The following is a 26,913-nucleotide window of genomic DNA, read 5'->3' as shown; positions in this document are numbered from 1 at the left end:
TCAATAGGGAATATGGGGATAAGATTCAAAAACCGACCGGTGTAACGTTCCGTTAATGAGGAATTAGTCGCGGTAATTATTCACGGACACGGAGTGAGCATTACTCGGTTGGATATACAACTATCTGCTTTGGTGAGTTATTTATATGTATTTAAATGGTAGGACAATCATTTAATATTATTTGCTGCCCTTCTTATTTTAAATGGTGACATAGGCTATTTTTTGATACAACTACAGCCCATGCTTTTTTTCTCGTTTTCTCCCCAACGCAGACCTACTCGATCGGATTAAATTGTGGCCCGTCTATTTAATTACTTTCAGTGAGGAAAATGTGTTTTAAACTTGTGTGAATAAATCCTTAATATCATATGGCAACTGTGACTGTTTGACAATAAGCATTGAGCGCTTTATTGCGGTGAACCGTTGTTCTGCAGACAGATGCGTTGCGTTCTAAAAATAGAAAAAAGTTTAACGAGGAATCGATTGATCCTCGAGGAATGCAAGCGATCACACGAGTAGTGAAAACACTCGTGCCCATCCCTAGTAGCTATTGCACTAAATGGTAACACTTGCAACTTGTTTGTTGAAATGTTAATAAATGGGAGATTCCTCAAGCAGCCATCTCTTTCCCGACAATCCCCTCTGTGCACAAATTCTTACATATGGTAATTAAACATTATAACACCTGCGGCTTATAGTCCAGTGCGGCTTATAGTGCGGAAAATACGGTATATCCTAGCGACTGGTACGGCCCTACCACATGTGGAGTATTTCATGAGTCGGTTCCTCGTCCTGGAAGGATCACACTGGGAGGCTCGCCATCAATGGAGAGGGATCTTCACAGTGGATCTCACTCTGTCTATAATACCTGTACGCAGTGGCAAAACAAATCCAGTGGACTTGGCCTTCAACTCATGGTGAAGATAACTTTGTTGTGATGTTTGGTGGGTTCCACATTGAGATGGCAGCACTCAAGGTACTGGAGCCCTTGTGCAAGCTGGAGTTGCTACAACAGGGACAGCAGATTTATTTCTGAAAGCCTGTCACGTGACACACACCCGCCATGCTCATCAGATCACAGCCAGCAGCCTATATCCTCTCCTGCAGAGGGCTTTCACCGAGTACATAAATGACCTGGAGGAGGTAAATAATCATATGTCGTTGGAAGACTGGTGTAGTGAAGAGCTTTGTCATGTCCCCAGTTCCACTTCTAGTCCATTTTCCTGCAGCTAGATATAGAATTAATTAATTAATTAATAGAATTAATGATGATATGTGCGATCAATAAGAGTCCAAATTCCCACTCTACACAGATGCCCTGACCAAGATCGTGCCTTGGTTCTTTGCTTTGGGACACACCCACTACGCCAGATGGATACCAGTCGACTTGCACAACATGATTTCACTGAAGGATACACGTCCTGATGTCCATGAGCAGTTTCTGAAAGGAAACTTTGCTGTGAAGAGAACAACACGCTGCTTTTCAGCTATTGCCATTGACCAGGCCTATGAGCTGAATAATGCTTCCGTGAAAGGTGACGGTGGTGTTGTGGGACTTACAGAGAACCCTGCAGCTCTGCGACGCTGGATGGTGTCTGGCCCCGAGATGGCAAGTGTGGTTGGAGAGTTTGAGTTATCCACTGAGAAGAGAAGGGAGAATGACCCCCGGCACCACAAGCAGACCAAACATGCACAATTGGCGTTTGCAAGGTAAGAAGTTAAAGCCCTAACTAGCGCTAAAGAAGACATGGGCAATCCATTCTGTGACAAGAGCAATGTAGATCTTCTTGTACTGGATACTAGGGACGTTGCAGATATAGCCATCATTGACACTGTCAACCAGGTTGAGAAACTTGGACGGGACCAGTAAGACACCTATATCAGTGAACGCCTGATCAACCAGACAAAGCGAATCAAAGATCCTATCAAAAGGAACAAGCTCCCTTTATTCAGCCGGCCTCCAGGACCCAACAACAGCTCTCATCCCTGAAGAGTGACTGCTCCCTGTTCTCTAGGCTTTATATTGTATCCCAGATATGTGATGGAAGTCTGGATGAGTTTTTTGAGCGCGAAAACCAGGCGTGTCCACCGGCATTGTCACAAATGGGCTAAGAACTGGAACCAAGTCAGACTTGGTGGGCTGTTTGGAGAACCTGATTCCAACACAAAAGAATGAATCCAACCCCATAGTACAGGTCAACATACTTGATGGGGCTGCTCTCGTGAACATGCTACGACTTGGTGCTGCTAAAACGTTTTCTGAATATGCAAAGAAGGTGTTCTCACCATACATCCTGTCTATGCTGGAGCATGTCAGCAGAGTGGATGTTGTGTGGAATCAATATTTCCCTGACAGTCTAAAGGCCGAAACACGCAGCAAGAGAGGAAGGGGAGTTTGTAGAAGAGTTGAGCCGTAAAGTGCCATTCCTGGAAACTGACCAGAGTTTTTGTGCATTGACGACAACAAGGCTGAGCTGTTCTCCTTCCTCGCATCAAGCCTAACTGCCCTCAACACTGAAAAACAAGTGATTAGCACCCATCATGCTGAGATCCTCTCCACTCAGCCTCGAGATGTAGAAGGCACCATGCACACATGAGGAGGCTGATACCCGCATCCTACTGCACCTTGGAGATGCTGTGAAAGAAGGGTATAACAGTGTATCAATACGCACAGTTGACACAAATGTGTTAGTACTGGCAGTGACTGCAGCCCACTCTCTCAACATCAATGAGCTGTGGGTTGCCTTTGGAGCTGGAAAGAGTTTTCGGCATTTAGCAGCTCACGAGATGGCAAGAGCACTAGATCCAGAACGATGTATCGCCTTGCCAGTGTTCCATGCCTTTAATGGATGTGACAGTGTCATCTTTTGGTGGCAGAGGTAAAAAATAAACTGTGTGGGATACATGGAGGATCTTTGAAGGTGTCACAAAAACCTTCTGTGCCTTGGCTGCCACACCTGACTCCATAGACAACTGGGTGGAGCCTCTGGAGCGATTTGTTGTATTGCTATATGAGCGCACCAGGCACGAAAGCAGCTCTTCACCCAGAAAGTTACATCAATTGAGGGACTCCCCCAACACTAGCAGCACTGATTCAGCACACAAAGAGGGCTACCTACCAAGCTAGTCAATGCTTGAAACAGATGATGGTTCCAGCCCCTGAACTCCCATCACCAGGTGAATGGGGGTGGAAGTGGAAAGCCACAGGTGGATAGGAAGTTCACTGGACAACACTTCCAGAAGCGACCCAGGCCTGTCGCGAACTCCTCTGCTGTGGATGCAAATAGGGGTGCAGTGGACATTGCAAATGTTTCAAGGCAGCACTACAGTGCACTGCCCTTTGCCACTGTGGTGGACTGTGTTTTCAGAAATAATTATAAATGTGTTGATGGTTTTATTGTTATTTAATTCCCTGAATGCCAGATATGTTTGTATGTAATTTAGCATTCCTCATTCTTGTACAAGTAGAATTAGGCCAAATTTGTATGTTCAAATGATGTATATGCATATGTGTTTTGGGTGTTAACTACAACTTTATGTGAGTAAAAGTTACTGCTTGCAACTCACCTTGCCTGGTACTTTCCTTGTGGTAACTGTTTATATCACTTAGCTCCTTCGGAACCTAGAGCAATGTTGACTTACTCAGAGTGGGTTACACGGATAAAATAGCAATTTCACCACTCAAACAGGCTAAACTGATGTATTGGTCAGGCTTTGAAATAGATTTACTTGTAAGCATGTAAGGTCAGCATACAACTCATGAACTAATTATGTAATTCATGAAAATACGCATAACGCCGCTAATATTTGAAGGTTTTACCATAATTTTTCCCTGAATGCCAGATATATGAAGTTGGGTGCTTTCTAGCATGTTTTAAATAGCGCCACTGCCTTCTTCATCCTTGAAAATGTAGGATTAGACACCATAATCAAGATCCTAGGTGCTCTAGAACCCAAGCTACCTATACTATACAGCCAATGGCGGCCATTTTTTTAAATGTCTCATATTTGTATAAAAAAAGCACAATTCCTTCATATATTGCACCTATCTGCTGGACTAAACATTCTATTGAGGTTCTGAGCCTGTTGATCGCCAACTAGTAGTGAAATCATCACAGATCCATTGATTTTGGTTGGATTTTTATAATTTATTTTTGTGAGTATACTGATTAGGGAAGAGAATGGCATATTGACTGATGTCGTAACTTGAGGGAATAGTTTATTACCAATGAAGTCAAGATGAAAATATTGAAAAAAAGTGAGAAAACGCAGATTTTTTTTTGCATTAAATTGAGCCAAAATCACGTAGAAATGTGTTTTTGAAAAGTAATTTTTTCATACTATTTTGTCTCCACATTTGTTCTTTACACCTGTAATGCATTTATTAACAGCTTACCCAACCCACTAAGGATTTGAGGAAAATTTAAATTTTCCCAATATTTCTATCAAAAAATGACGGATTCATACACTAAAATAGCCACAATTTTTTTTCGTTCTGTGCTAGGCTACTGTAGAAACATGGCCATGCTCCTAATGTAGATATAAAAGGTTCAGGTAAAAAACTTCTATTTTCAAGAGATTATGCAATCAAAACATACTTATGAATATTATATTCCATTCTTTTGAGTGTGTTCTAAAAAACGCCAATCCTTTTACACACTGCACCTTTAATGACGTGAACGAAACAGCCAAAGACACCCAGCTACTGTTTCCTGCTGACTTTGCACTACGGCAAACCATCGCATCATCCTCGCTGAATGACGTGCTCTATATTTAGATCATGCCTGGCTCACGTTACATGACCTTCATTTTACACTGGCAAGGTCTTTTTCATCATCTGATGACATGTGCCTTGATACAGACCACAGTGCTGCTGACTGCATGTAGGCCAGTCAACATGCTTTACCAGATATCATGTTTTGTTTTCTCTCATTTGTGTTTGCTGTCCTCCAGAGTCCCCCTGCTTCACTCAAACCTATTGGTATAACTGCAAACTTCTGCTGGCTATTACTGATGGCTGGAGGCTTAACAGTTCAGGAACCTGATCAAAAGGGGAAGGCATTACTACCTCTCTTTATCCAACACGTCATGTTTGATGATTGAAACCTGAGAAACTGCTAGTTTCACTTTCTCTTTTTTGTCCATAAGGAAAATAATAACAAATAATAATACAAATAATAATTTTTTTATTTGTATGGCACCCTTCATACAAAAATTGCAGCTCAAAGTGCTTTACATGCACAAAATGAAAACCATATAACACAATGAAGCAGAATTGATCTTGTGCATGATGTATCAAAGTTCATGTCTTGTGTTGGGTGTATTCTTATCGCACATAAAAGAGCCCAATTGCACGTTGCCCCTTGAAAACATGAACGTCCAGCTCTCTTCTCTGACCTCCAGACTGCCGTCAGGGAGATGGATGATTGCAGGTTGTCTCGGCCAGGGCACAGAGAGCGCTCTCATTCAGTGTATTCTGGGATCCAAGGCAGGAATGAATTTGGCCATGGCTTTTTCGGTAGTGTTTTTTGCCATCATATGGTAGCCCGAGTGCCGCAGCAAGTCGGGTCTACACTCTTAGTTTCAGGCAGTAGAAGAGAAGGGAGGGACAAGACGTTTTCATGCCATATGTCGTCTGGATTCCCCCCAGCTGAAGCCAGCAGTGCAGTGTGGGCCAAGTCAGCAACAGGAGGAGGGAGAGGAATGCCAATGATACCATCATTATCCTCTTAAAGCTGCTCTAGACTACATTTCTTTTGTAAAACCCACCAGCCGGCTTATATTAATCACAAAGTAGTTGCTGCAAGAGAGGAAAAACCTTCCGATTCCAGAAGTTAAGAGGATAAGAGATAATTTTTTTTTGGCCGTGATAAAATATTGAATTTAAGTGTATTACCCACTTGAAGGAAACTTGTCTGTGGATAGAAAAACTGACAAATGTGTAATGTGCCGCCTTTCCAGAGAGAGCTATAGACATGCCAATGACAGCTGAAGCATTCATCCTTCACTATACACCTCCTCTGCTCCCAGAGCTACTGTTTATTTTCTTTAAGGAACTCTCTCAAAGACATGTCAAAGCCACCTGACACTAGAAAGCTTTCTCAAATAAATAAAGATCTTTTAGTATTGTGGAGGGAGTGGAGGGAGGAAATGAGCTTAAATGTGACACTTCGGTGGTACAAGGGTAAAAAAAAAAGAGGCAACATTTGCAAATTGGCACCAACACAAAGTAACTCTGACAGTCATTGCTGCTAGTTCTGCAGATATTCGGTCGTAAACCACTGTGTTCGGTGTATTGTAATTGTGAAAAGTCTATACACAATTGAATAGACATGTTAGTTGTTGGGATAGTTCAGTCTCGGCTATTGGTGGACTGACGATCCCCTTATTTTTATTACGATTCCCCCCAACTCCAAGCACCTTCCCTGAATCTGCTTTTGTCAGTTCCACATTCATCTTTTTTTATCATTTCTTGAACAACTGTAGGCATCGGTTTTATGCCCAACCCTCTATTGATGTTACAACACAGGATTTCTGGATGTTGAAGTTAAACTCATGGCTGCACCTGTGGCCATTAATATTTGAAATACAGTAAGCCAGAATGCAATAAGGCATTCTGACATGTTACAGTGAGTAAAATCACGGGGGTGAATTAAAACAGTCACTGATGATGGCTGAATTTTATTGATCTGTCTCGGTATCTGGAATAGTGCTTGTTGGCTCACCGTAACACTGTCCTGACTTACTGAGACACTTGAATGGAGCAGAGCCATCAACAGGGTGATTAGGAACACCTGTACTTTCCCTGCTATAACAAGTCAAAGTGTCCACTACACAGTCTGTTGGAGCCTTACATAAGAACGGTCTCTGACTGTCCTCATGTGCTCTCTTGGTGTTTTCTAACTGATTCCCACCCTCCGTGTCACCCCAACCCATGTCCCACTTGTGTGTGTGTGTGTGTGTGTGTGTGTGTGTGTGTGTGTGTGTGTTGTGCATACCTCTGAGATCAGACGAGCCGATTCCCGCTGGTTCTGGTACAGAGGCTTCTTTTCCGCTCTGTGGGCTCAGCATGTATGTTCACTGTGTGTGTGTGTGTGTGTGTGTGTTCTTTTAATTATCCTGTATAATTACAAGCACATGCTGATCAGCACCGCATAGTGTACACGGTGTCCTTGGCTCTGCTGTGTGTTAACACGTGTGCGTGTGTGCGTGTGTGTGTGTGTGTGTGTGTGTGCGTGCTTGCGTTGGTTTCCCACTTTGTCCTGATAATTTGGCCACCATATGCAATGAACAGGCTGGTTGAATGTTCCCTGAGTGCTGGAATTTCTCCCGACAGGAATGGCGTGTGTGGTGTTGGGGTGGGACGCACATAGGACTAAAGGGCTTTGGACACAAGTACACACACTTACAGAAATGCACATACTGCACTTGTGAAGACATTCAAAGGAGAGATGTTCGTCCCGCTGGCACTGGCTGGGAGTGAAGATTAGCTTCTAAGAAGTGTTGATTTTAGAATAATGTTTTTTTAGGCCTGATCGGCAGTTGATTGTTCAGTTAAAGGAATTCAATGGCATCTATTGTGTGGCTTCAGTGGTGAAAAGACTTTCAATAGGATTATTATGGCCTCGGGTGAGCTTGTTTTTGTCCGAGTGGTCTGATCCAACAGCACTTTAACAGCTTAACCCAACGAGCATATTATTCTTAAAGGCTCTATTTGACAGGAATGTGTAGGTGTGGCCGTATCAAACGGTCTCCACATCATTGTTTTTACAGAACATTCGGGCAGAGAACTGTCGTGATTGGATAAAACTACTTATTGTGTAAAAACAAATGGAGCATAGCCCGCCTCATCTAAACTTAAACGTCTTTAATATCTTTCATTTGTATTGATAAATATACATAGCTAATTTCAGATGCTTACTATTATGTCATGCAACTAACTAGTTGGAAGGATTTTGTGGATTTGAGTTTATAGGGGCTTTAGGTCTGCTGATTCAAAGTGATGGAACAGCAGGTCATTGAATCAACACTACTGTAGGCCTGTAAAACTGACTTCAGTTAATGAATAAAAAACCAGGTTAAAAGACAAGCGCTCACTGGCAACTGCCTTATTGACTGTCCTGCAAGAGCTGCTCTAGAGACCCTTTTACCCCAATTGGATAGGTTTGGTTTGGTTTGGTTTGGTTTGATTTGGTTGTTGGGCGTGTGGGTGACTGTTGATTCCAACTCCTAGTGCCAGACAACGCGACCGCCTTGAATGACAGGGTTCACATAACCGGACCAATGGTTAGCCAGTGAGTTAGTGCACTAAACAGCCACTGGAAGAAATCCAAGCCAAAGTGAAATCCAGCACAAGGAGTGAAGTGCAACTTCAAAACAAGGCTGTGTGTTGTACCTCTCTCTCTCTGCTCTTGGGCTCCATGATTCAGGGCAACGATGTGCTCCTGGCAATATTTGAAGGTGTTAAGTGACAACTCATTATAGATGCTGCTCATTCACTCAGGATGCTGTGGCGGTGTCTCGGAGTGTACAGTTTAGAGTTGAACGAAAAGGTCCAAAATGCTGAGCTGTGTGTTCAAAGTTAAGCAAAGTAGAGCATGATGTCTGCTCACCCTTTTCGGATCATTGAGCAAACTTCTCACCCCAACAGGATTCTGAGAAATTGGCTTCTATAGTGTTTACTCCCTCCGTCTCTGAATGGCAGAATAGAAATTCAAGTCGAGGCGACACATCTACATCTATATCTAAAGCTGTGTAATCATTCTGGTTCTTCCGGAGCTCTGTTTAAGTCCGCTTCACTTAAGTGTCAACTCATCTGCAGAGGGTGTTACAGTCTATAAATGATCATCTTTAATGACTCTCAGCTGGGGTTGTACATGGTTTTAAAACAATGGCCAAAACCCTGAGGCGACACGTAGTGGATATCTGCTATCCTGCAACGTCTACTGTCACTCACACTCACCTCTCTCCCCCCCCCCCCACCTCTTCCCCTTGCACCCCGCTCCCCTGCAGATGACGACGTGGACCTGGAGCAGCTTGTGAATGACATGAACTCGTCCATGGAGAGTGTGTACTGTGACACAGCACTGCTGCTGAACAACGGCCACGCGCACACTCCACTGCACCACCACCACAACCAGCAGCAGCAGCACCACATGCACCCTGCCTACCCGGGACACACCCGACGCCACACCCCACCTCTGCCCGCTCCCTCCCCCTCCAGGGAGAGGCTGCGGCATTCTCAGCCCATGCACATCCGCGCCGTCAGGTAAACGCACAGAACATGCCCGCTGCCTCCATTTCTACGTTTTGTGTTAAGATAAAGTCAGCTAGAAGCACTGTCAAAACAATCAAAACATTTTTTTAAAACAAAAAGGCATTGTGAGGAAGAACACTTCAGTCTGTCCCATTGCTCTGTATGTTATGTATGTGTGCTTCTGTTGGTTTGGTCAGAAGCTTTAAATATAAATGTCTTGCCTGCTACTCGCTCAGCGAGAAGCCGATTTAGAAGTCATCCTTTTAACAATATAACAATAGGTTGTCTCTGCAAGCTTAACAGGACAGAGTTTTGAACGTGAATATTAAGGCGAGACACAGCAGGGGAATATGGTTAAAAAAATATGTACTTGTAGATATCAGCATGAAACTTTGCCAGTCGCTTGCATAAATAAAAACAAGTATTCTTTGTAATAATATTTTTTTTCAGAAAAGTTCACATAATTGACCCGTAAAGATTTTTGTATACGAAAAATAAACAGACACAAACGGACAACAACTTAATGTGTATTTTGGAGCATTTATTTATAGTAGTATGAAAGAAGACATGTTATGGAAGCAAAATGGCCAAAAGTCTTCAAATTGATCAGTGCTTGAAAAAGAGATGTTAATGCCTGCAGTGTCTTCAACCCAAAACTCTTAAAAGTGTTCCCCTCATCAAAAGTAAAATTCCTTTTTCAATATGATTTGTGCCATACCTTTGCTATACTCAAATTATACCCATCATCATGCGTGTACATACAGTATTGTACTTTCTTTTTGAACTGATCAGCCAGGGCTGTGACATGAGAGTGTGTGTGTGTCTCCCTCTGCAGGTGCTTGAAGGCAGAGCAGCAGCTTCGTCCAGCCTCCCTGCCGGCCATCCCCAACCCTTTCCCTGAGCTCTGCAGCCCAGCAGGCTCCCCCATCCTCGGCCCCATACAGATATCAGACAACCACGTAAGTTTGCCCCACACTGGCCCCGCTTACTTCATCACATTTGCACCGTACAGCAAGAAAATACGAGCACCACACTGTGGTATTTTTTAAAATTTCGGTGTGTTTTTAAAAAGATGTGTCTATGGTAGCGATAGGTTTTCGACTCGTCGTTGTGTTTGCTGTCCTCTACTTGACCACACTCTTACGATAAAGTGAGTGAGTGTGTGTGTGTGTGTGTGTGTGTGTGTGTGTGTGTGTGTGTGTGTGTGTGTGTGTGTGTGTGTGTGTGTGTGTGTGTGTGTGTGTGTGTGTGTGTGTGTGTGTGTGTGTGTGTGTGTGTGTGTGTGTGTGTGTGTGTGTGTGTGTGTGTGTTTGTGTGTGTGTGTGTGTGTGTGTCTGTGTCTGTGTCTGTTTTGAAACCAGCTGACTGGCCCTGTTATGTTCAGGTCAGAGCAGCATGTGTTGATCTTGGCTTCGGACAGCCTTTCCTTCCATTACACAATAGCTTGCCCCGGGTTATCTGACTGTATGCGTGTGGAATCATCATTATCAATCACATGTTCTCATAGACACACACACACACACACACACACACACACACACACACACACACACACACACACACACACACACACACACACACACACACACACACACACACACACACACACACACACACACACACACACACACACACACACACACAGTGGTAGGAGGTGAGCAATGTCTCCAGGATGCTGCAGACAGAGTGCAGACTTCCGTGGCGGAGCCGGGAGTACGGCTGGGAACGTTCTGCAGGTCGGATCTCTCTGAACCTTCCCAATCCGTCTGCAGGGCTCCGGCATGACAGTCGCCCATTTCCGGTTCACACGCTTCAACCCTGGCTCCTAGCGTGCGTGCGAGGGTGTGTGTGTGTCATAGCCTTGCCCTTTCCTGCCCCCGGTAAAACCTCCTGTCCCAGGAATGTTCTGTCTCTCTCAGAGATGTTTTCAGGATGCCCACCCTGAACAATAAGTTATTTTAGAATCTCACTCTTTTCTCACCCTACCACATACACACGCACACATAAATGTATATATACACATATATATATACATACATTTACCTGTGTGTGTGTGTACGTGTATATAAAATATTTATATATGAACGGGTTGCTTTATTCAGTTCACACGCACACATACACATGTGATTAGGCAAAGAATGATTTTCCATTTCGTTGACATCACCTCACAAGGTCTGGAGTCAGAGAGCAAGTTTGCAGTTTGTACAAAGAACCTTTTGTTTGAGTCTGTGAGAGCTGACTAGATGTTGCATCATGTCACTTTCCCCAGAACACCTTCATTTCGTCAAGGTTAGTTCCATTTAACTATTGTCTTGTGTGTCTTAACAGTCAAATACTCACTCAGTACTTGTTATAGAGTGGAAATACACTTTTATTATGTGGTAACTGATTTTTTTTGTATCTGATATCGGTGGCTCAAGCCTGCTTTAAGTTGCAAAAACAGTTTGTGGCTCAGAGGTACGGCAGTGTTATCTTCCTCACTGCTTCGTGGCACGTCACCAGGTTGAGGTCGACAGGAAATTCTTCAAGACTGCTTAAAGGCACAAAAACAGGAAGGCAGTAGTGTCCTTCCAGCGCCAAGCGGCGATAAAAGCTCGAGCTGGAAGGAGTAAAAGCACATGGAAAAATCCCTTCTCGCATTCCGACGACATGTTTATCGTTGTAAGCAAAACCGAATAAACCTTTTGGCTGAGGAAGCAGAGGAGGTGGCTGGGAGAGTGATAAATGTGTGATTAGAGGTGATTGGGATCATGGGAAACAAAAAAACACCCAGTGTAGTAACTCTAGTGGCATGGTTCAAGGGATGGCCATGTCGCCACTCAAGATAACTTGTAAAAACTCTGAACTCCTTACTTTTCGTCTGGCACTGTCATCAACAGTTCAACATCTCAATTCATGCTTTGATGTATGATCAAATACCTTGAGAATAAATGACATTCCCATCAGACTCAACTCTACTGGATGACTATATATTTGTACTCTTTACTATTATATCTCTATTTTTATTTTTGCTATTATTATCAACTTCATTTTATGACTTTTTTAAGGTTAAGAACTTTAAGCTGCATTTCTTGTATGAATGGGGAAATACGAATAAAGTCAGCTACCTGTCCATACTGTGTGTGCTCAGTATGGTATTAATACACATCTTAGGCGCTATAAACGGGCATTTTGCAAGCTGCGTTGGGCGCCATTTCTTTACATACCCAATGTTTACATACCCTTTTAAAGAGCCTAGGCTGTGTATTAACACTATTTTCTTTTCTGCGTTCTTACATACAGACAGGAGGATATATTCACTGATTTTGACAACAATAGTTTTTGACAAGAAACATTCTCAAGAATCGCTATCAACACCTTTTAATGTAGTGTATGCTAGTAATGCTAAACATCAGCATGCTAGTTTTGCTTTTGTTAGCATGTTGGCGGCCTGATGTTAGCATTTAGCACAAAGCTCTGCTGTGCTGTGCCTTAGCCTCACCGAGCTGTAGACTTTCTAGTTCAGCAATGTTGTGTTTTATGTTGTCCTAAACCAGCCCCAGTGTCAGCTGGCCTCATTCAGCGGATGCGTGTGTAACCATCATGTACAGTAATCTGACTAATGCTTCAAATGAGCCACAGCTAGTTCACTGATCATATCACTTAAGTTCAACAAGAGTAGCGGCAGACTGGCCAGGACCCGTCCTTTGGCTCCATACATCAGTGTTTCTTCTGACTGCATGCAATGTTGTGCAATGTCACATGTAAGCCTGCAGAGAGGCTACGGGTTAGCGAAGGTTTGGAAAGAATATATATGCATGGACGCTGTGTTGTCCAAAGATGGCTTTCAAAACAAAGCAGACGAAGCTCACAGCGGTGCCGTGCGTTGGTCTACGGACATGCTTGCATTATATTTGCATTGGCATGGTTTTATCATAGGATCTCTCCCTCCAGCTGTAGAGTTGAGAGTCGGAACATTCTTTGCTAAGCTTCAGTCTTTCTCAAAGGGATACTCTGCGTATATTGTGAGCCAGTAAAACGGCATATGTGCGTGACATGACGGGTTTATGGCCTAACGAAAGTGGATTTGTCCTCAGGGCATGGTCCGCCCTGAACAGATAACGTGACACTGCATCTCCATCATATTTTTTAAACACAAGTGTAGGGGAGTGCCCATGTCATGGTTAATCATATTTAACTCTTTACATGGGGGTCTAGTAGCTACTAGAGCTAATTAAGTAGTCTGACTGCAGTTAATGTTGAACTCTGATAGTGGCCGTTTCCCACGCAAGTTGTGGCAGTCTTACACCATACAGACAGTCTTGTCGCCCCAGCTTTCACAAGGATTTGGTCGGGTCCTGTCTGTCATCACTGAAGGAATGGGTTTACTTTGGCATCTCGACTGGGGCTGTAACGCAACCCCTGCTTTTATTTGTGGCCAGAGACGCGGCATTATTAACATCATGGAAGGCAGGGAGCACCCTGTGGTTAAAGAGACCATCTCTAAAAGCAAAAGACTTGGGTTCAAGCCCCTCTGTGTCGGCGTGCATCCACCCGGCCCAAGTAGCTTTGAGCAAGACACTGAACGCCTTCCAGCTCTGGGTTCACTGCTCTTTAAATGACCCTGACCTCTGACCACACTGGAAAAAGGCAAGAGAGAAGAGAGCCTTAAGTGGAAAACAAGGGATGTGAAAAAGTCTGTTTCTCATGGCTTGTTATTCAGTGCGTGCTCTGATTTCTGAAATATTTGCTGCTTGCGAAATTTTACAAAACTGTTAAGCTGATCATGAAGAAAGAGGAATCTAACTTTGATCATGCCAGCCACAGGGATGGCAATGCATCTTGGTTTGGTCGGTCCAACACTTGGCCTATTGGATGAAGTGCCATGAAATTTGTATTATATTCAAATACATTATAAGTTCCACAATGGATTAAACCTGATGACTATAGTGATCCCCCGACTTTTAATGCAGCGCCAACCAACATGTGTCTCACATTTGAGTGTTTTAGTGAAATGACTCAACATCTATACTGGATAGATTGCCATACAATTTGCTACAGATGTTAACGCTAAACCAAAGGAGGAATTTTAATAACTTTTATAATCCCCTGACCTCTCATCTAATGCCAGATCACAATTCATATTTTTTTAATGACTTTGGTTTATTAAAAAATACCTACAAAAAATGTTATAGAATTTCCATCAGCTGCAGCTTTATGTTTTGTGCTGATGAGCGAGTGTTAGAATGCTAAAATGCCTAGTAAAGCATATTGAAGGTAGCATTTGGCTCAAACAGTGCAGCCTCTATAGCTGCTAGCATGGCTGTGAACTGTTAATCTCAACTACTTACTGAATGACGTGATGGTATCTTCAGAGTTGTATTGTTCTTGAACCAAATGGCTGGATGCATTTTGGTATAGTTCACTGTTATTGTAGAGCTGTAGTGTCACTGTTTGACTTACTGAATATGGCACTAAACAGGAGTGGCCTTCCTTCACTATTTACATTCAGTGTTGTGTTGATGATGATTTTTAATGATTCTAATAAGTCTTTAAATAGCTGGCTTATGCTTACTGGTGTAATAATACTGTATTTTACTTAATATGTGTGATTCTTTGAACTGTGCCACCCATTGCTTGCCTTCAATAGTTTTTGTATGATCCATATTACTGCTAAACTATACTGTAGCAGTGCCTTTAAAACAAATCTAAGACCAAAGCTCTGAGACACACTCTCTGTTTAGGACTCCTACCTCCCCCTCTGTCTCTAGTCAGCTGATGTACTTCTGCACGCAATAGTCTACTGACCCACTGCAATCAGATCAGGTGCGTGTCTTTTCAGCAGAGTAAGCTTATAATGGCATGGGTATATAAACTCCATTGTTCGATAGACACTAGGTCACTGTAGTTTTGGACATAGATCAAGAAACTTTATGTTAAATTGGCTGCAATCATGTACTCAAGAGTTCCACATAGTTGAAAATTCAGGCTTGAGTAAATGTGTGTGTGTGTGTGTGTGTGTGTGTGTGTGTGTGTGTGTGTGTGTGTGTGTGTGTGTGTGTGTGTGTGTGTGTGTGTGTGTGTGTGTGTGTGTGTGTGTGTGTGTGTGTGTGTGTGTGTGTGTGTGTGTGTGTGTGTGTGTGTGTGTGTGTGTGTGTGTGTGTGTGTGTTCTTGTACAACTTTTTTTTGTGAGAACTAAATTGAGTTTAAGACCTTAACCCCGGAATTCCACTGGCTGCGCGTGCGGTGTCCAACGGTTTTGCTCCGTGCGCCCACGTCCGTCAATACCCACCGGCTCCGTTTTCAAAGCAGGCACGGCCAGCTCCGCTGAACAGCTGGAGTCGCGAGAACGAGGAGTTCCCGCGGTAATAAAAGTGACGGGCGATCGCTCTTGATAATATGATTCTCCTATATGGTATTTACACAACAACGAACGCACGGAAGGTTATTATTCCCATCCGAACGAGTAAAAGAACAGTGGACATGCTTGTATGTGTCTCTGTTTTGAGAATGTCACCTGCAGTGAACACCGAGTGTCTTATTTTGAAAATTAACCGGAGGTTTTATTGTTTTGTCGGCGCTTGTGTTCCTGTCTATCTCGATGTGTTCTGTGCTAAATTGATGCGGTGAGCTCAGGCATCCGGCAGAAATAGAAGCACTGCGTATTTCACCGGAGAGCTGGAGCAGCAGCGGAGCAGAGAGACGGCGCAGCGGCCGTGGTGGAAACTCACCCACTGACTGCTCTTAATTCTATTTTTGTTTCTGCCGTGCTGGAGCGGAGAAGGACCGGAGACGCAGCCGGTGGAACCCCGGAATTCCACTGGCTGCGGGTGCGGTGTCCAACGGTTTTGCTCCGTGCGCTCACGTCCGGCAATACCCACCGGCTCCGTTTTCAAAGCAGGCACGGCCAGCTCCGCTGAACAGCTGGAGTCGCGAGAACGAGGAGTTCCCGCGGTAATAAAAGTGACGGGCGATCGCTCTTGATAATATGATTCTCCTATATGGTATTTACACAACAACGAACGCACGGAAGGTTATTATTCCCATCCGAACGAGTAAAAGAACAGTGGACATGCTTGTATGTGTCTCTGTTTTGAGAATGTCACCTGCAGTGAACACCGAGTGTCTTATTTTGAAAATTAACCGGAGGTTTTATTGTTTTGTCAGCGCTTGTGTTCCTGTCTATCTCGATGTGTTCTGTGCTAAATTGATGCGGTGAGCTCAGGCATCCGGCAGAAATAGAAGCACTGCGTATTTCACCGGAGAGCTGGAGCAGCAGCGGAGCAGAGAGACGGCGCAGCGGCCGTGGTGGAAACTCACCCACTGACTGCTCTTAATTCTATTTTTGTTTCTGCCGTGCTGGAGCGGAGAAGGACCGGAGACGCAGCCGGTGGAATTCGGCCTGAATTCGGCCTTAAGAGTGAGGACATTTTTGTCCGGTTCTCACTTTGAGACAGGCCTTTAAAGGGCTGTTTGAGGGTTAACACTAGGTTTTAAGGTTCAGGTATGTTTTAGGTTTAGGTTAGTGTAAGGGTTTGGGTTAGGCATTTGGTTTTGGTGGTTAGGGTAAGGGGCTAGGCAATGCACTATGTCATTATGAGTGTCCTTACAAGTATAGCCGTACAAACGTGTGTGTTATGAAGATTTACAGGACTTTTGAGTTTTTGCCAAGCAGTAGATGTTTTACATGCTGAGGAAATTTGATGATGCAACTTTGTAGTTTCTCAGGGAACCTAGACTTGTGTCACACACACACACACACACACACACACACACACACACACACACACACACACACACCCTTGAATGTGTTATTATTGTCAAACTACAATCCCACGCTATAGATTCAGTTTTCGCATACAAACCGTAAAGGTTCCAGATCGTTCCAGATGAGGTCTGGTTTGTTGATTTTCTTTCAGTTCGAGAGCCAGAAAAATTTGGACGGTCAGCAGCGTCTGATTGCAACACTGATGAAACAGTTTGCAAATGTACAGAAGGTACAGACTTTAATTCCTAAAGCGGGAGTTTACACGTATTATTTGTATCAAACCAGATCCATGCTATCCTTTACATGGCCAAACTATGCAGCAGGCTTTCATTTGGTGTGGAACTGGGGATGGAGAGCTCAGAGAATTTAAATGAAAGATGATGCGTGGAATTGATCTCTACATGGAAACATAAAACACTGTGTGAACTTTCTGTCAAGTCTACTCAATGTTTTCTTATATTCTGTTTTATTGGATTGATTTCACCAACGCCCGTATGACTTCAATAAGTAAAACCTTCGGGTTGATTCCTAGAACTGACCGGGAAATGTCTATCAGTCCGTCAGAGACTTTCTCTCTGCCTGTGTGTGTGTGTGTGTCAGTGCCCTGTTGGGTCGTGGGGAGGTTGGGGGGTGAGCCACTCAGTGAGGCTTTGTGGTGGCGCTCCAGCGAGGTGAAATTGAGTTTGGCCTGTCTGCAGAGCTAATCAGCCCTGTCTGGCATGAAACCCGACCACTCACAGACATGAAAGACACGGCTGATGCTGTAATAGACCGGGGTGGGAAGTCACCCCCAACCAGTATTCAAATGCTGACATTAGTGATGGGTGTGCCCCTGCCAGACGACCAGCTACCATGTTGGAGGTTTATAGCAGCTGGGTTTATAAATGCCGACATTACAGGACAATGGACTGTTAATTAACTATCTTTTGCCATTTAACAGTAAAAAGATTACGTCGTTTACAATAGATGAAGTGGCACTTGATAAATAAAATGATTAAGTAATGTCCCTATAAACCACCTGTAGGCTACACTACCTCCTCAACACCAAAAGGACCGACACTGAACTAAATAGCAGGATATATTTGGTAGAGACCAAAACTAAAGGGAGAGTGAAAACTGGACCCATATTCATCAGATGGCCAGAAACATAACTCATTTTGCAAACACATTTGCCATTTAAACTTACCTGTCCGTAGTGTGTGTGTGTGTGTGTGTGTGTGTGTGTGTGTGTGTTAATATAAATATTTTGTTAAGACACAGCCTAGGCTCTGTTAAATGGTATGTAAACAAAGTTCAACGAGTTTTCTCCACAAATCGCTGACTCCACCTTCAATGAGGTGATGATATGTCGGAGTTGTGTGCAGCCTACAGCTGATTGAACTGACGACAAAAGTGGCAAAAAAATAATATTAAAGGCCTTTCAAAATCCCATTTTAAGAACTGAGCAATTAGATCCAGCCGGCTGCTACTGTGAGATGTGTGCTATGTGGATCGATCTGCTCAGCTTAACACAACCAGACCACTGTGTGTGTGTGTGTGGGGGTGTGTGTGTGTGTGTGTGTTTGCGTATAGCCTGATAGGTTTAGGGGCCCATAAACCTCTCGGTCAAGTGGGCCTGACCCTGGCACGGATTATAGTGTTCGACCTATGACCCATACATACTGTTCTCGTGTGTGTTTGTTTGGATGTATGTAGGCTATGTATGTGTGTGTGTGCATGTAATTGTTAATAGGCATGTAGGTGCCTGTCCATGACCCTTCAATCCAATATGCTGTAGGACTCCAAGCCCTCTTTACGTGTGTGTGTGTGTGTGTGTGTGTGTGTGTGTGTGTGTGTGTGTGTGTGTGTGTGTGTGTGTGTGTGTGTGTGTGTGTGTGTGTGTGTGTGTGTGTGTGTGTGTGTGTGTGTGTGTGTGTGTGTGTGTGTGTGTGTGTGTGTGTGTGTGTGTGTGTGTGTGTGTGTGTGTGTGTGTGTGTGTGTGTGTGTGTGTGTGTGCGTGTGTGTGTGTGCGTGCGCGTGTGTTCGTGGCTATAAGCAGCATAGGAGACCAATAACCCTGTACATATCCACCCCTCACCCTCCTCTGGTGGAGAGAGAGAAAAAAAGGAAGTGGGGGAGGGGAAAATAGAGGAGGGAGGAACGAGCTAAGGTGAGTTCAATTTCTTGGTGTAAAGTTAAAGTGTGCTAGGAGGAGGATTCAGAGGACAGTAACAAGCTGTTGGGAAGTTAACAAGGAGACGCGCAGACCAAAATACAAAGCAATGAGAAAGGAACAGTCGGGGGGGGGGGGGGAAAAATACTGACGCACTAAGTTAGCTTGTCCAGTCTCTCCCTCCCACACCCAGTCGCCCTTTCACATGTACTCATCACATACATGAACACACACACACACACACACACACACATACACACACACACACACACACAGTTAGAGCCAAGTGCTATACTGCTCCCCAGATGGATGCAAAGCTGTTGCGTGAGACTTGAGGAAAAAGTCAAGCAGTGAAGAAGAAAAAAAGAAAAGAAAAAAACTGCTGGATCTGGTTGTTATAGTTTACATTGTGTGTGTGTGCGCGGGTGTCCCTCTCATGCACACTGTATAAGGGGCCAGCTGGGTTGGCCTGTGCTCTACACATGAGCCTGATTATGACTCAGTATTGCATTACTGACATTCCTCCATAGCTGTCCCTCTTTTCTCTCTTTCTCTATTTCCCCCTCCTACATTCCCCTCTTTTTCTACATCTCTCTCTCTCTCTCTCTCTCTCTCTCCTGAGGCTAGCCACCTCCCCCCCTATCCCTCCCTACCCCTCCCCTGACCCCCCTTGGCACAGCCCAAATGCCCCGACACGTGATCTGTACGGCCTGAGATCCAATCACCCCACCGTTTTCTTTCAACCATGCCCTCTCTGCAAACCCCGAAGCGGCTGGTGTGCGTTACACATGTTGCTCTGGTCCCGACACTCTCGCACGGTATTTCACATACAGCTGAGGAAGAGGAGGAGGAGAAGGAGAAGGCTAGAAAAAAACCCAGTCAAAGAACATCTCTACGAAAATGTTGTATACACAAAAAGGGATGTGTGTGCGTGTTTAGTGTTGGCTTAGTAGTTTGAGCTTGTTCTCTCTACCTGTGTGTGTGTGTGTGTGTGTGTGTGTGTGTGTGTGTGTGTGTGTGTGTGTGTGTGTGTGTGTGTGTGTGTGTGTGTGTGTGTGTGTGTGTGTGTGTGTGTGTGTGTGTGTGTGTGTGTGTGTGTGTGTGTGTGTGTGTGTGTGTGTGTGTGTGTGTGTGTGTGTGTGTGTGTGGCTGTGTTTTACAGAGAGAGAGACTGTTACTTTTGGTGCGGCGCCATCAGTACAAGGAGCTGACTGGGATCTTTTTTGGGGGATTGGGTTGGCGTGAGGCGGGGTGGAGGGGGGGGCAGGGGTTGACGCCATGCAGCCCTGGAGATAAGAGCGTAGAGTACGTGACAGGTAGCAGCTCTCTGTTTAAAGAATCCCCACACTGGGTTAATCCAGTGTGGGGAGGAGGGAGGTGGGAGAGGAGTGGAGCGGCGACTCATACCACTACTGGCAGCTCAGCCTTTATGCTGCCCAGCACGAGAAGAAGGGGCAGGCTGTCTCTCTCTCTCTCTCTCTCTCTCTCTCTGTCTCTCGTCCTTCCTCTGTCACTTCCTTCCCCCCTTCCCCACCTCTTACCTCTCTTGCATTCTCCTCGCCAATCTGTCCCTCCCTCTCTCTCTCGCTCTCTCTCTCTCTCTCTCTCTCTCTCTCTCTCTCTCTCTCTCTCTCTGTGTCACTGGAGAGCGTCTCAGTGTGAAAATGCCATCCTGCTCTCCAGACTGTTGCCTCTTTCAGGCTGTGGAGGTAAGAGACTTGTATGTATGTATGTGTGTGTGTGTGTGTGTGTGTGTGTGCGCGCGTGTGTGTGTGTGCATGCCTGTATTCTTTTCTTTTCTGGATGCCGGTCGTGAGCTCTCTTTCTGTGTGTGTGTACATGTGTGTGCGTTATCAGTTTTTCAGCGTTGAGGACCTTTCGCATTTAGTCCCCCTAAGATGTTTCTAAAACTTTTCTTAAGCAAAAGTCACGCGTCAGGAAATTCCTTTTTAAAAAATTTTTAAACAGGGGCGTGTGGGAAGAGAGGGGAGTCTTGTAGCGTTTGCAAGGACCAGAGAGAGTGCTGTGACGTTGTTTCTGGATACATTCGTCTCTCTCTCTCTCTCTCTCTCTCTCTCTCTCTCTCTCTTTCTCTCTCTCTCTTCATCCCTGTGCTGGGGCTTCTAGTGTTTTATCTAGGCCACCGTTGCTGTGTTTTTTCTTCTTTTTTTTTGGTGGGGGGGGCCGTTTTGTGTGTTGCCACCTCGCCATGCCATTGTTCGGCTTAATTTTCCGTACCACCACCACCACCACCCCAGCCCAGCCCCTCATCATCAGCTTTGTGTCTTGTTTCATGTCATTTTCAACAGTTGTTTCGCGTTGCTTCTGTGTTGAGTCCCTGCCGTGGACTTGGAAGCGTGAGCATACGTACACAAACCCTACACACACATACGACTTCTCTCTGATATACATGGAATATAATCCCAGCCGTCTCTGGCTTGCAGGCCCTTTTCGGATGTTAATTTGCTCCTTATTTATGTGTGTGTTAGTGTGTTACTTTGCATGGGAGCTCTTCTTGGTGAGAGTGTGTGCGTGTGTGAATCTGCTCATATGTGTGAAGCAGCTGCTCTGTGGTTACCCGTGCAGCAACACACTCAAAGAAGGCAAAATTACACCCGCTTTAAATGTCGCTTTGGGCTACTTGGCTGTAATGGTTCAAAATGGCGCAACAATGGGAGGTACTCCAGCTTTGAAATGTACCCGATAGTGAGATTTTTAAGGACCAAATGCAACATGCGTAAATGCACCGGGTTACTTTACTATCCAGGTACTTTTAAATCTGTGTACGTTCTTGCATGTGACCGAAAAGTTGTCGTGCGCGCAGGGAAGATTTACATGCAAGTTGGTGGATGTGCGTGTGAGTAAGTTTGGTTGAGCCGTTGACAAAAGGGTTGAACTGAGAGCACAGGGGCAGGCCAACCCTTCCCAGGACGTCATCCTCCTTTTTTTTTTTTTTTTTTCTTCTTCTTTTTTTTTAAACAGTCCCCATGTTGGAGTGATAGAATAATGTGAAGGGAACTTTTTAAAGATTGGACTTGACTACGCACCGGGTTATGGAGGTAAATGTAGCCTCCGATCTGTTACAGTCTCCCTTTTGCTTTGCGGATTCAAATTCCCCCACAATGGCGCAGGAGGCACCACACTTTCTCACTGTTATTAGACATTTCTCCTGCCTTTGAAAACATGATTCCCCCCCCCCCCCTTGCTGCTCTGATGAACATATTCTCACCATTCACCCCAATGCGCTTTCAGATAGTGAAGGTGTGGAGCGAAGATGGGGCTGGTAAAGTGGTGGAGATCCCGGCGGACATGACAGCCAGAGACGTCTGTCAGCTCCTGGTATACAAGAGCCACTGTCTGGACGACAATGCCTGGACACTGGTGGAGCACCACCCCATCCTTGGCCTTGGTAAGGATCTGTGTGTGTGTTTGCGTATGCATGTGTGGCAAGTATGTGTGCACCCAGGCATGGGTTTTGAACATCAATAGACATATTTGACTTTTGTGCGTCATCTCTCTTTTTAAGCAATGATGTAGCATTTTTCTGAAAAGGTGGTTAACACCAGTGTGCCTTCCAGTAAGGCTAACCACCACCAATATGAGCCAAAATCAATTACATTAGCGGTTATATTTTCCAAAAGAGCATTTGTCTTTAACATGATTTCTACACCACATGCTCTCGTAGACACACCAGGAAGATATGTCATGAAGATTTTTATCAGCCTTGAGAAAGTGTGTCAAAGGCTTTCTGTAAAGTTTATGGAAGGGCTAGAATAGGTTTAGAATGTTCTGCTTCATCCCAGTACGTTTGTCTTTAGGTTTTTTTTTTTGGCGTATGTATATGTCTTTCCTGCAGGTGTGCTTAAATCCTATATGTGTGTGTCTATGTCACTATGTCTATACAACTTTTTTATGTCTCTGCACGGGTGGGGATAAGCTCTTGTGTGTACCCTCAGTGTGTATGTTCACTTGGGCATGGCACGAGTGCTTGTATGCCTTCTATACGGCTCGGGGAGGGAGGTGTGGTGGATGTTGGATTAAGCTTTTTCCATGTTCTGCTTGCATGCCTGCTCCCTCCCAATCATTTTCTAAAGGGGGGGAAAGAATAGGAAGACTAAAAAAAACTCATGCTTTTGCTTCTTCACTTTTGCCATGTCTCTGTTTGAAGCCTTAATTAATTCTTTTTTTTTACTGTGGGTCTGTCTTTGTCCTCAACGAGGCTTTCCTACTCCCTAGTTGTATTTTTAGAGTCAAAGGATCGCTTTGTGCTTTGCTGCTTGATCTGCGTTTCTGGAAAAAAGTGCACTGGAGAGATGGAATGTGAGGTGAGGAAGGGAAAGAGAGAGAGAGAGAGAGAGAGAGAGACACAGAGAGAGATTGAGAGAGGGGGTAGGCGCAGAGAGGCCTGGACTGAAGCGTCATACCAGAGTGGCAAAGAACCAATCGCAGTTCTCAGTCGGACGAGCCCCTAGCCTTCCTAGCCAATCAATGTTTCCTTAACCCTCCACAGGAAATTCCCCTGCTTGCAGCCATAGTGCGCACACACACACACACACACACACACACACACACACACACACACACACACACACACACACACACACACAGACGCTCAAAAATAACTCATTTCCAACCTTGGACTGCAGCCAGAATTCTTTTTTTTTTTAAGAAAAGTGCATTTTCACCAAATTCTAAGGGTCTGCTTTGCCAAGACTGAGTGAATCTAAAGGAATTAATTCCAAATCCTGCTTGCTACCATTTCGTGTGTGTGTCTGTGTGTCCGCCTACGTAGATCTAGAGGATCCTGTCACTATCAATTTATAACAGGCCTAATTCTGAGGTCATATGGCCTCAACTTCAAGAGAGAGGAACACACGCATGCACGCAGCATAGAGAAAGTAATTGTGCCTCTGTGGTGCACGGTGAGCAGGTTAGGCCTGTGTGTGTCTGCTTGTGTGTGTCTGTGGCTTGTGCTTTGCTTATGGCTTCAGCAATCAGCCTCAATACATGACATCATCTTCCTGCAATGCCCTCCCTCCTTCCCTCCCCTCCCCCCTCGTCCATCTCATACCACCTTCACCTCCTCCTCCTCCCTCTCTTCCTCACAGGGCTTCGTCTTTCCACAGCTCCTCCTCGTTTAACCTCTTACTCCCTTGTTCGTCTCCTAGTAACAGGCCACTACTTCTTGCTGTGTCATTGTATACTATAAATGACTGACCGTGAAGCAGTAAATAAGAGAATTGGGTGAACTATGATCTGCAGTACGTGAACATTGTCAGATTAGCTGACATTTGTTTAAGATTAATTTCACACAGGTCACTGAGAGGGAATTTTGGGTCTTTAGTTGTAATATTAATGGGAAAGATTAATAGGCCATATATGCCTATCTTGTGTGTCTGTCTCTCAGACTCTAGGTCAGCCTTGGAGCCTGTTAGGAGACACTTAGGTCAGTTGTATAGATAAAGTCTCATCTCCTTAGACTCCAGAATGTAATGGTTCACTGTGTTCAGCTCTGAACCAAAACATTGGTACGCTTGGTGCCTGAGCCGGGGAGGTGGTAGAGATAGCGCAAGGTTAAAACACAGCTCTAAGCATGAGTTTGTCAGAATTGAAGTGCAAGTCACGAGAGTTGCAGTCCGGTTCTCCTTGGCCAAGTCTGTAATAAATATTGCTTCATAATTCATCCAAGTCTCCTGAAATATTCTTCCACCTGAGTTGACCTCCAACCTTAACAGAACTTCCATCACAGTCACAAACTTTATTTGTTTTTTGTAAAAGACTAATTATTTTACATTTGAGACCAATTTTGCCTGTATATCCCCAGAAGCATTATGTAAGATTAGATTGATTGATTTTTAGTGGTATGTTATGTTCTGAGTTACTAACACATCAAAAAGTTTTGTTTGATGCTCAAAGCAGTTCAGAGTAAAGAAGGTCCTTGGTGACAAGGGCGTTGAAGAATATGCTTTCAATATTAAAAAGAGAAAATAAGGGGGGGGGGGGGGAAAGGAAGAGGGAAAGTGGGGATGCAAGCAAAAGAGTTGCTTGTTATGCCGCAGATCAGCCTGAACAAGAACAAGAACAAAGGACAATGAACAGGGAAACTCAGAAGTTAGAAGTAAAAATGTAAGATAACCCCAGCTGACTGTCTGTCTGTGTCCTCAAATAGAGAGATGTCTGGAGGATCACGAGCTGGTGGTTCACGTTCAAGCCTCCATGAGCAGCGACAGCAAATTTCTCTTCAGGAAGAACTATGCCAAATATGAATTCTTCAGGAACCCCCTGGTGAGTCTCTCGCATCACCCCAAAAAGTCATTTCTTTGGCTGCCTCGGTTTAGCACGCATCCCCACAACACACCCACACCCTCACTGCTGCTGTTCACAAACGCATGCACACACACAGAGACAGAGCTAGGGTTAGCCGATTTTTTAAATTTTTTGGAATTGGAGTTGCTGATAGCTGAAATTACATGCTGACATTCAAAACATTTGATGGCTTTTAGCCAACAATTACAAGCACTCAGAGTTTCCAACAGAATATTTTTTCTAGGTGTGCTGGCAAATCCCTCTATATCACTGAACATATTAATAAAAATTGATGGTCACGACAAGAGGAAGAGTCTTAAGCCACGCTAGCAGCTCTGTAAGCTAGATGCTAATATCTTTATGCTCATGAATGACAATAAATGGCAGTGCTTGACACATGCTGGTGTTTGAAGGACTGCATGCTGAGCGAGGGGGGCCTCTGCTGGCATTAGCACACGGCGACATTATGCCAATATGCATTATTGCCGCGGTGATTTAGGTGTGTGTGTGTCGGAGCCAGCAGGTGACCTCAGCTCTGTGGTAATGAGCACAGTAAAACACCAGAGTGCCGGCCGCGGCCTGTCAATCACGCTAAGAGTAGCGCTGCTGGCTAAAGGGGATTACATCAGCGGGTGAGATCATACTGCATCTACTCCCAGGCTGGAGAGCCCTCTCTCTCTATCCCTCTCTTTATCTACTTCACTCGCCCCCACTGCTTTGAGTCCTTGTGCTCATCAGACACACACACACACACACACACACACACACACACACACACACACACACACACACACACACACACACACACACACACACACACACACACACACACACACACACACACACACACACAAGTGAGACGTATTCTGCATAGAGAAACACTACCCCACTCTGAGCTTGCATACAGTATGCACTAAGTGGTTTCTAGCTCATTCTTTATCTCACTCTCATTGTCGGCCTCTCTCTCTCTCTCTCTCTCTCTCTCTCTCTCTCTCTCTCTCTCTGTGTTTTTCCATACAGAACTTTTTCCCAGAGCAGATGGTGGCCTGGTGTCAGGAGTCTGACGGCTCAATCCCTCAGTCACAGCTTTTACAGGTGAGGTGATGACTCAGTAAAGGCACAAGACCATCTTGAGTGGCACGCATGTAGGGACTTGATTAATTACCTAGCTATTCATTGAAACACTTATTTAATCCTTTACCTAAATCCTAGTCTAAAGTAGCCACCCTGAAAAAAAAGAGGGACAGCAGGGAAAATGCTCTCGCCATGGAGGACTTTTTCTCCTTGTGAGGACATCTGGTAGTCCAAAAATAAGCATCCGCACACACACTTCATGAAATCTGCAAATTGCATTCATCAAGTGTTGTCACTGCCAGATTGTACTTAACCTGCCTCAATGTTACACTGCCATATCTGGACGCAATCGTTATTCAAATGCAATTTACTATAAA

The 26,913-nt window shown here is 44.6% G+C and overlaps 1 protein-coding gene across 1 annotated transcript in view; it reads left to right on the top strand.

The window, feature by feature from the left end:
• The window catches only part of LOC307264256 (growth factor receptor-bound protein 10-like), a 53,704-nt gene that overhangs the window by 17,305 nt on the left and 9,486 nt on the right, over positions 1-26,913 (top strand). The window contains exons 4-8 of the mRNA XM_080045601.1: positions 9,013-9,268; positions 10,092-10,215; positions 22,409-22,565; positions 25,326-25,441; positions 26,483-26,557. Coding sequence (XP_079901727.1) covers positions 9,013-9,268; positions 10,092-10,215; positions 22,409-22,565; positions 25,326-25,441; positions 26,483-26,557 — 728 coding nt within the window. The remainder of the gene's footprint in view (positions 1-9,012; positions 9,269-10,091; positions 10,216-22,408; positions 22,566-25,325; positions 25,442-26,482; positions 26,558-26,913) is intronic.

This window comes from Ammodytes marinus (genome assembly GCF_949987685.1).
Source record: "Ammodytes marinus genome assembly, chromosome: 17".
Taxonomy (NCBI): Eukaryota; Metazoa; Chordata; class Actinopteri; order Uranoscopiformes; family Ammodytidae; genus Ammodytes; species Ammodytes marinus.
Note: the sequence above shows the minus strand (reverse complement) of the source record. Positions and strands in the feature narration are given on the sequence as shown.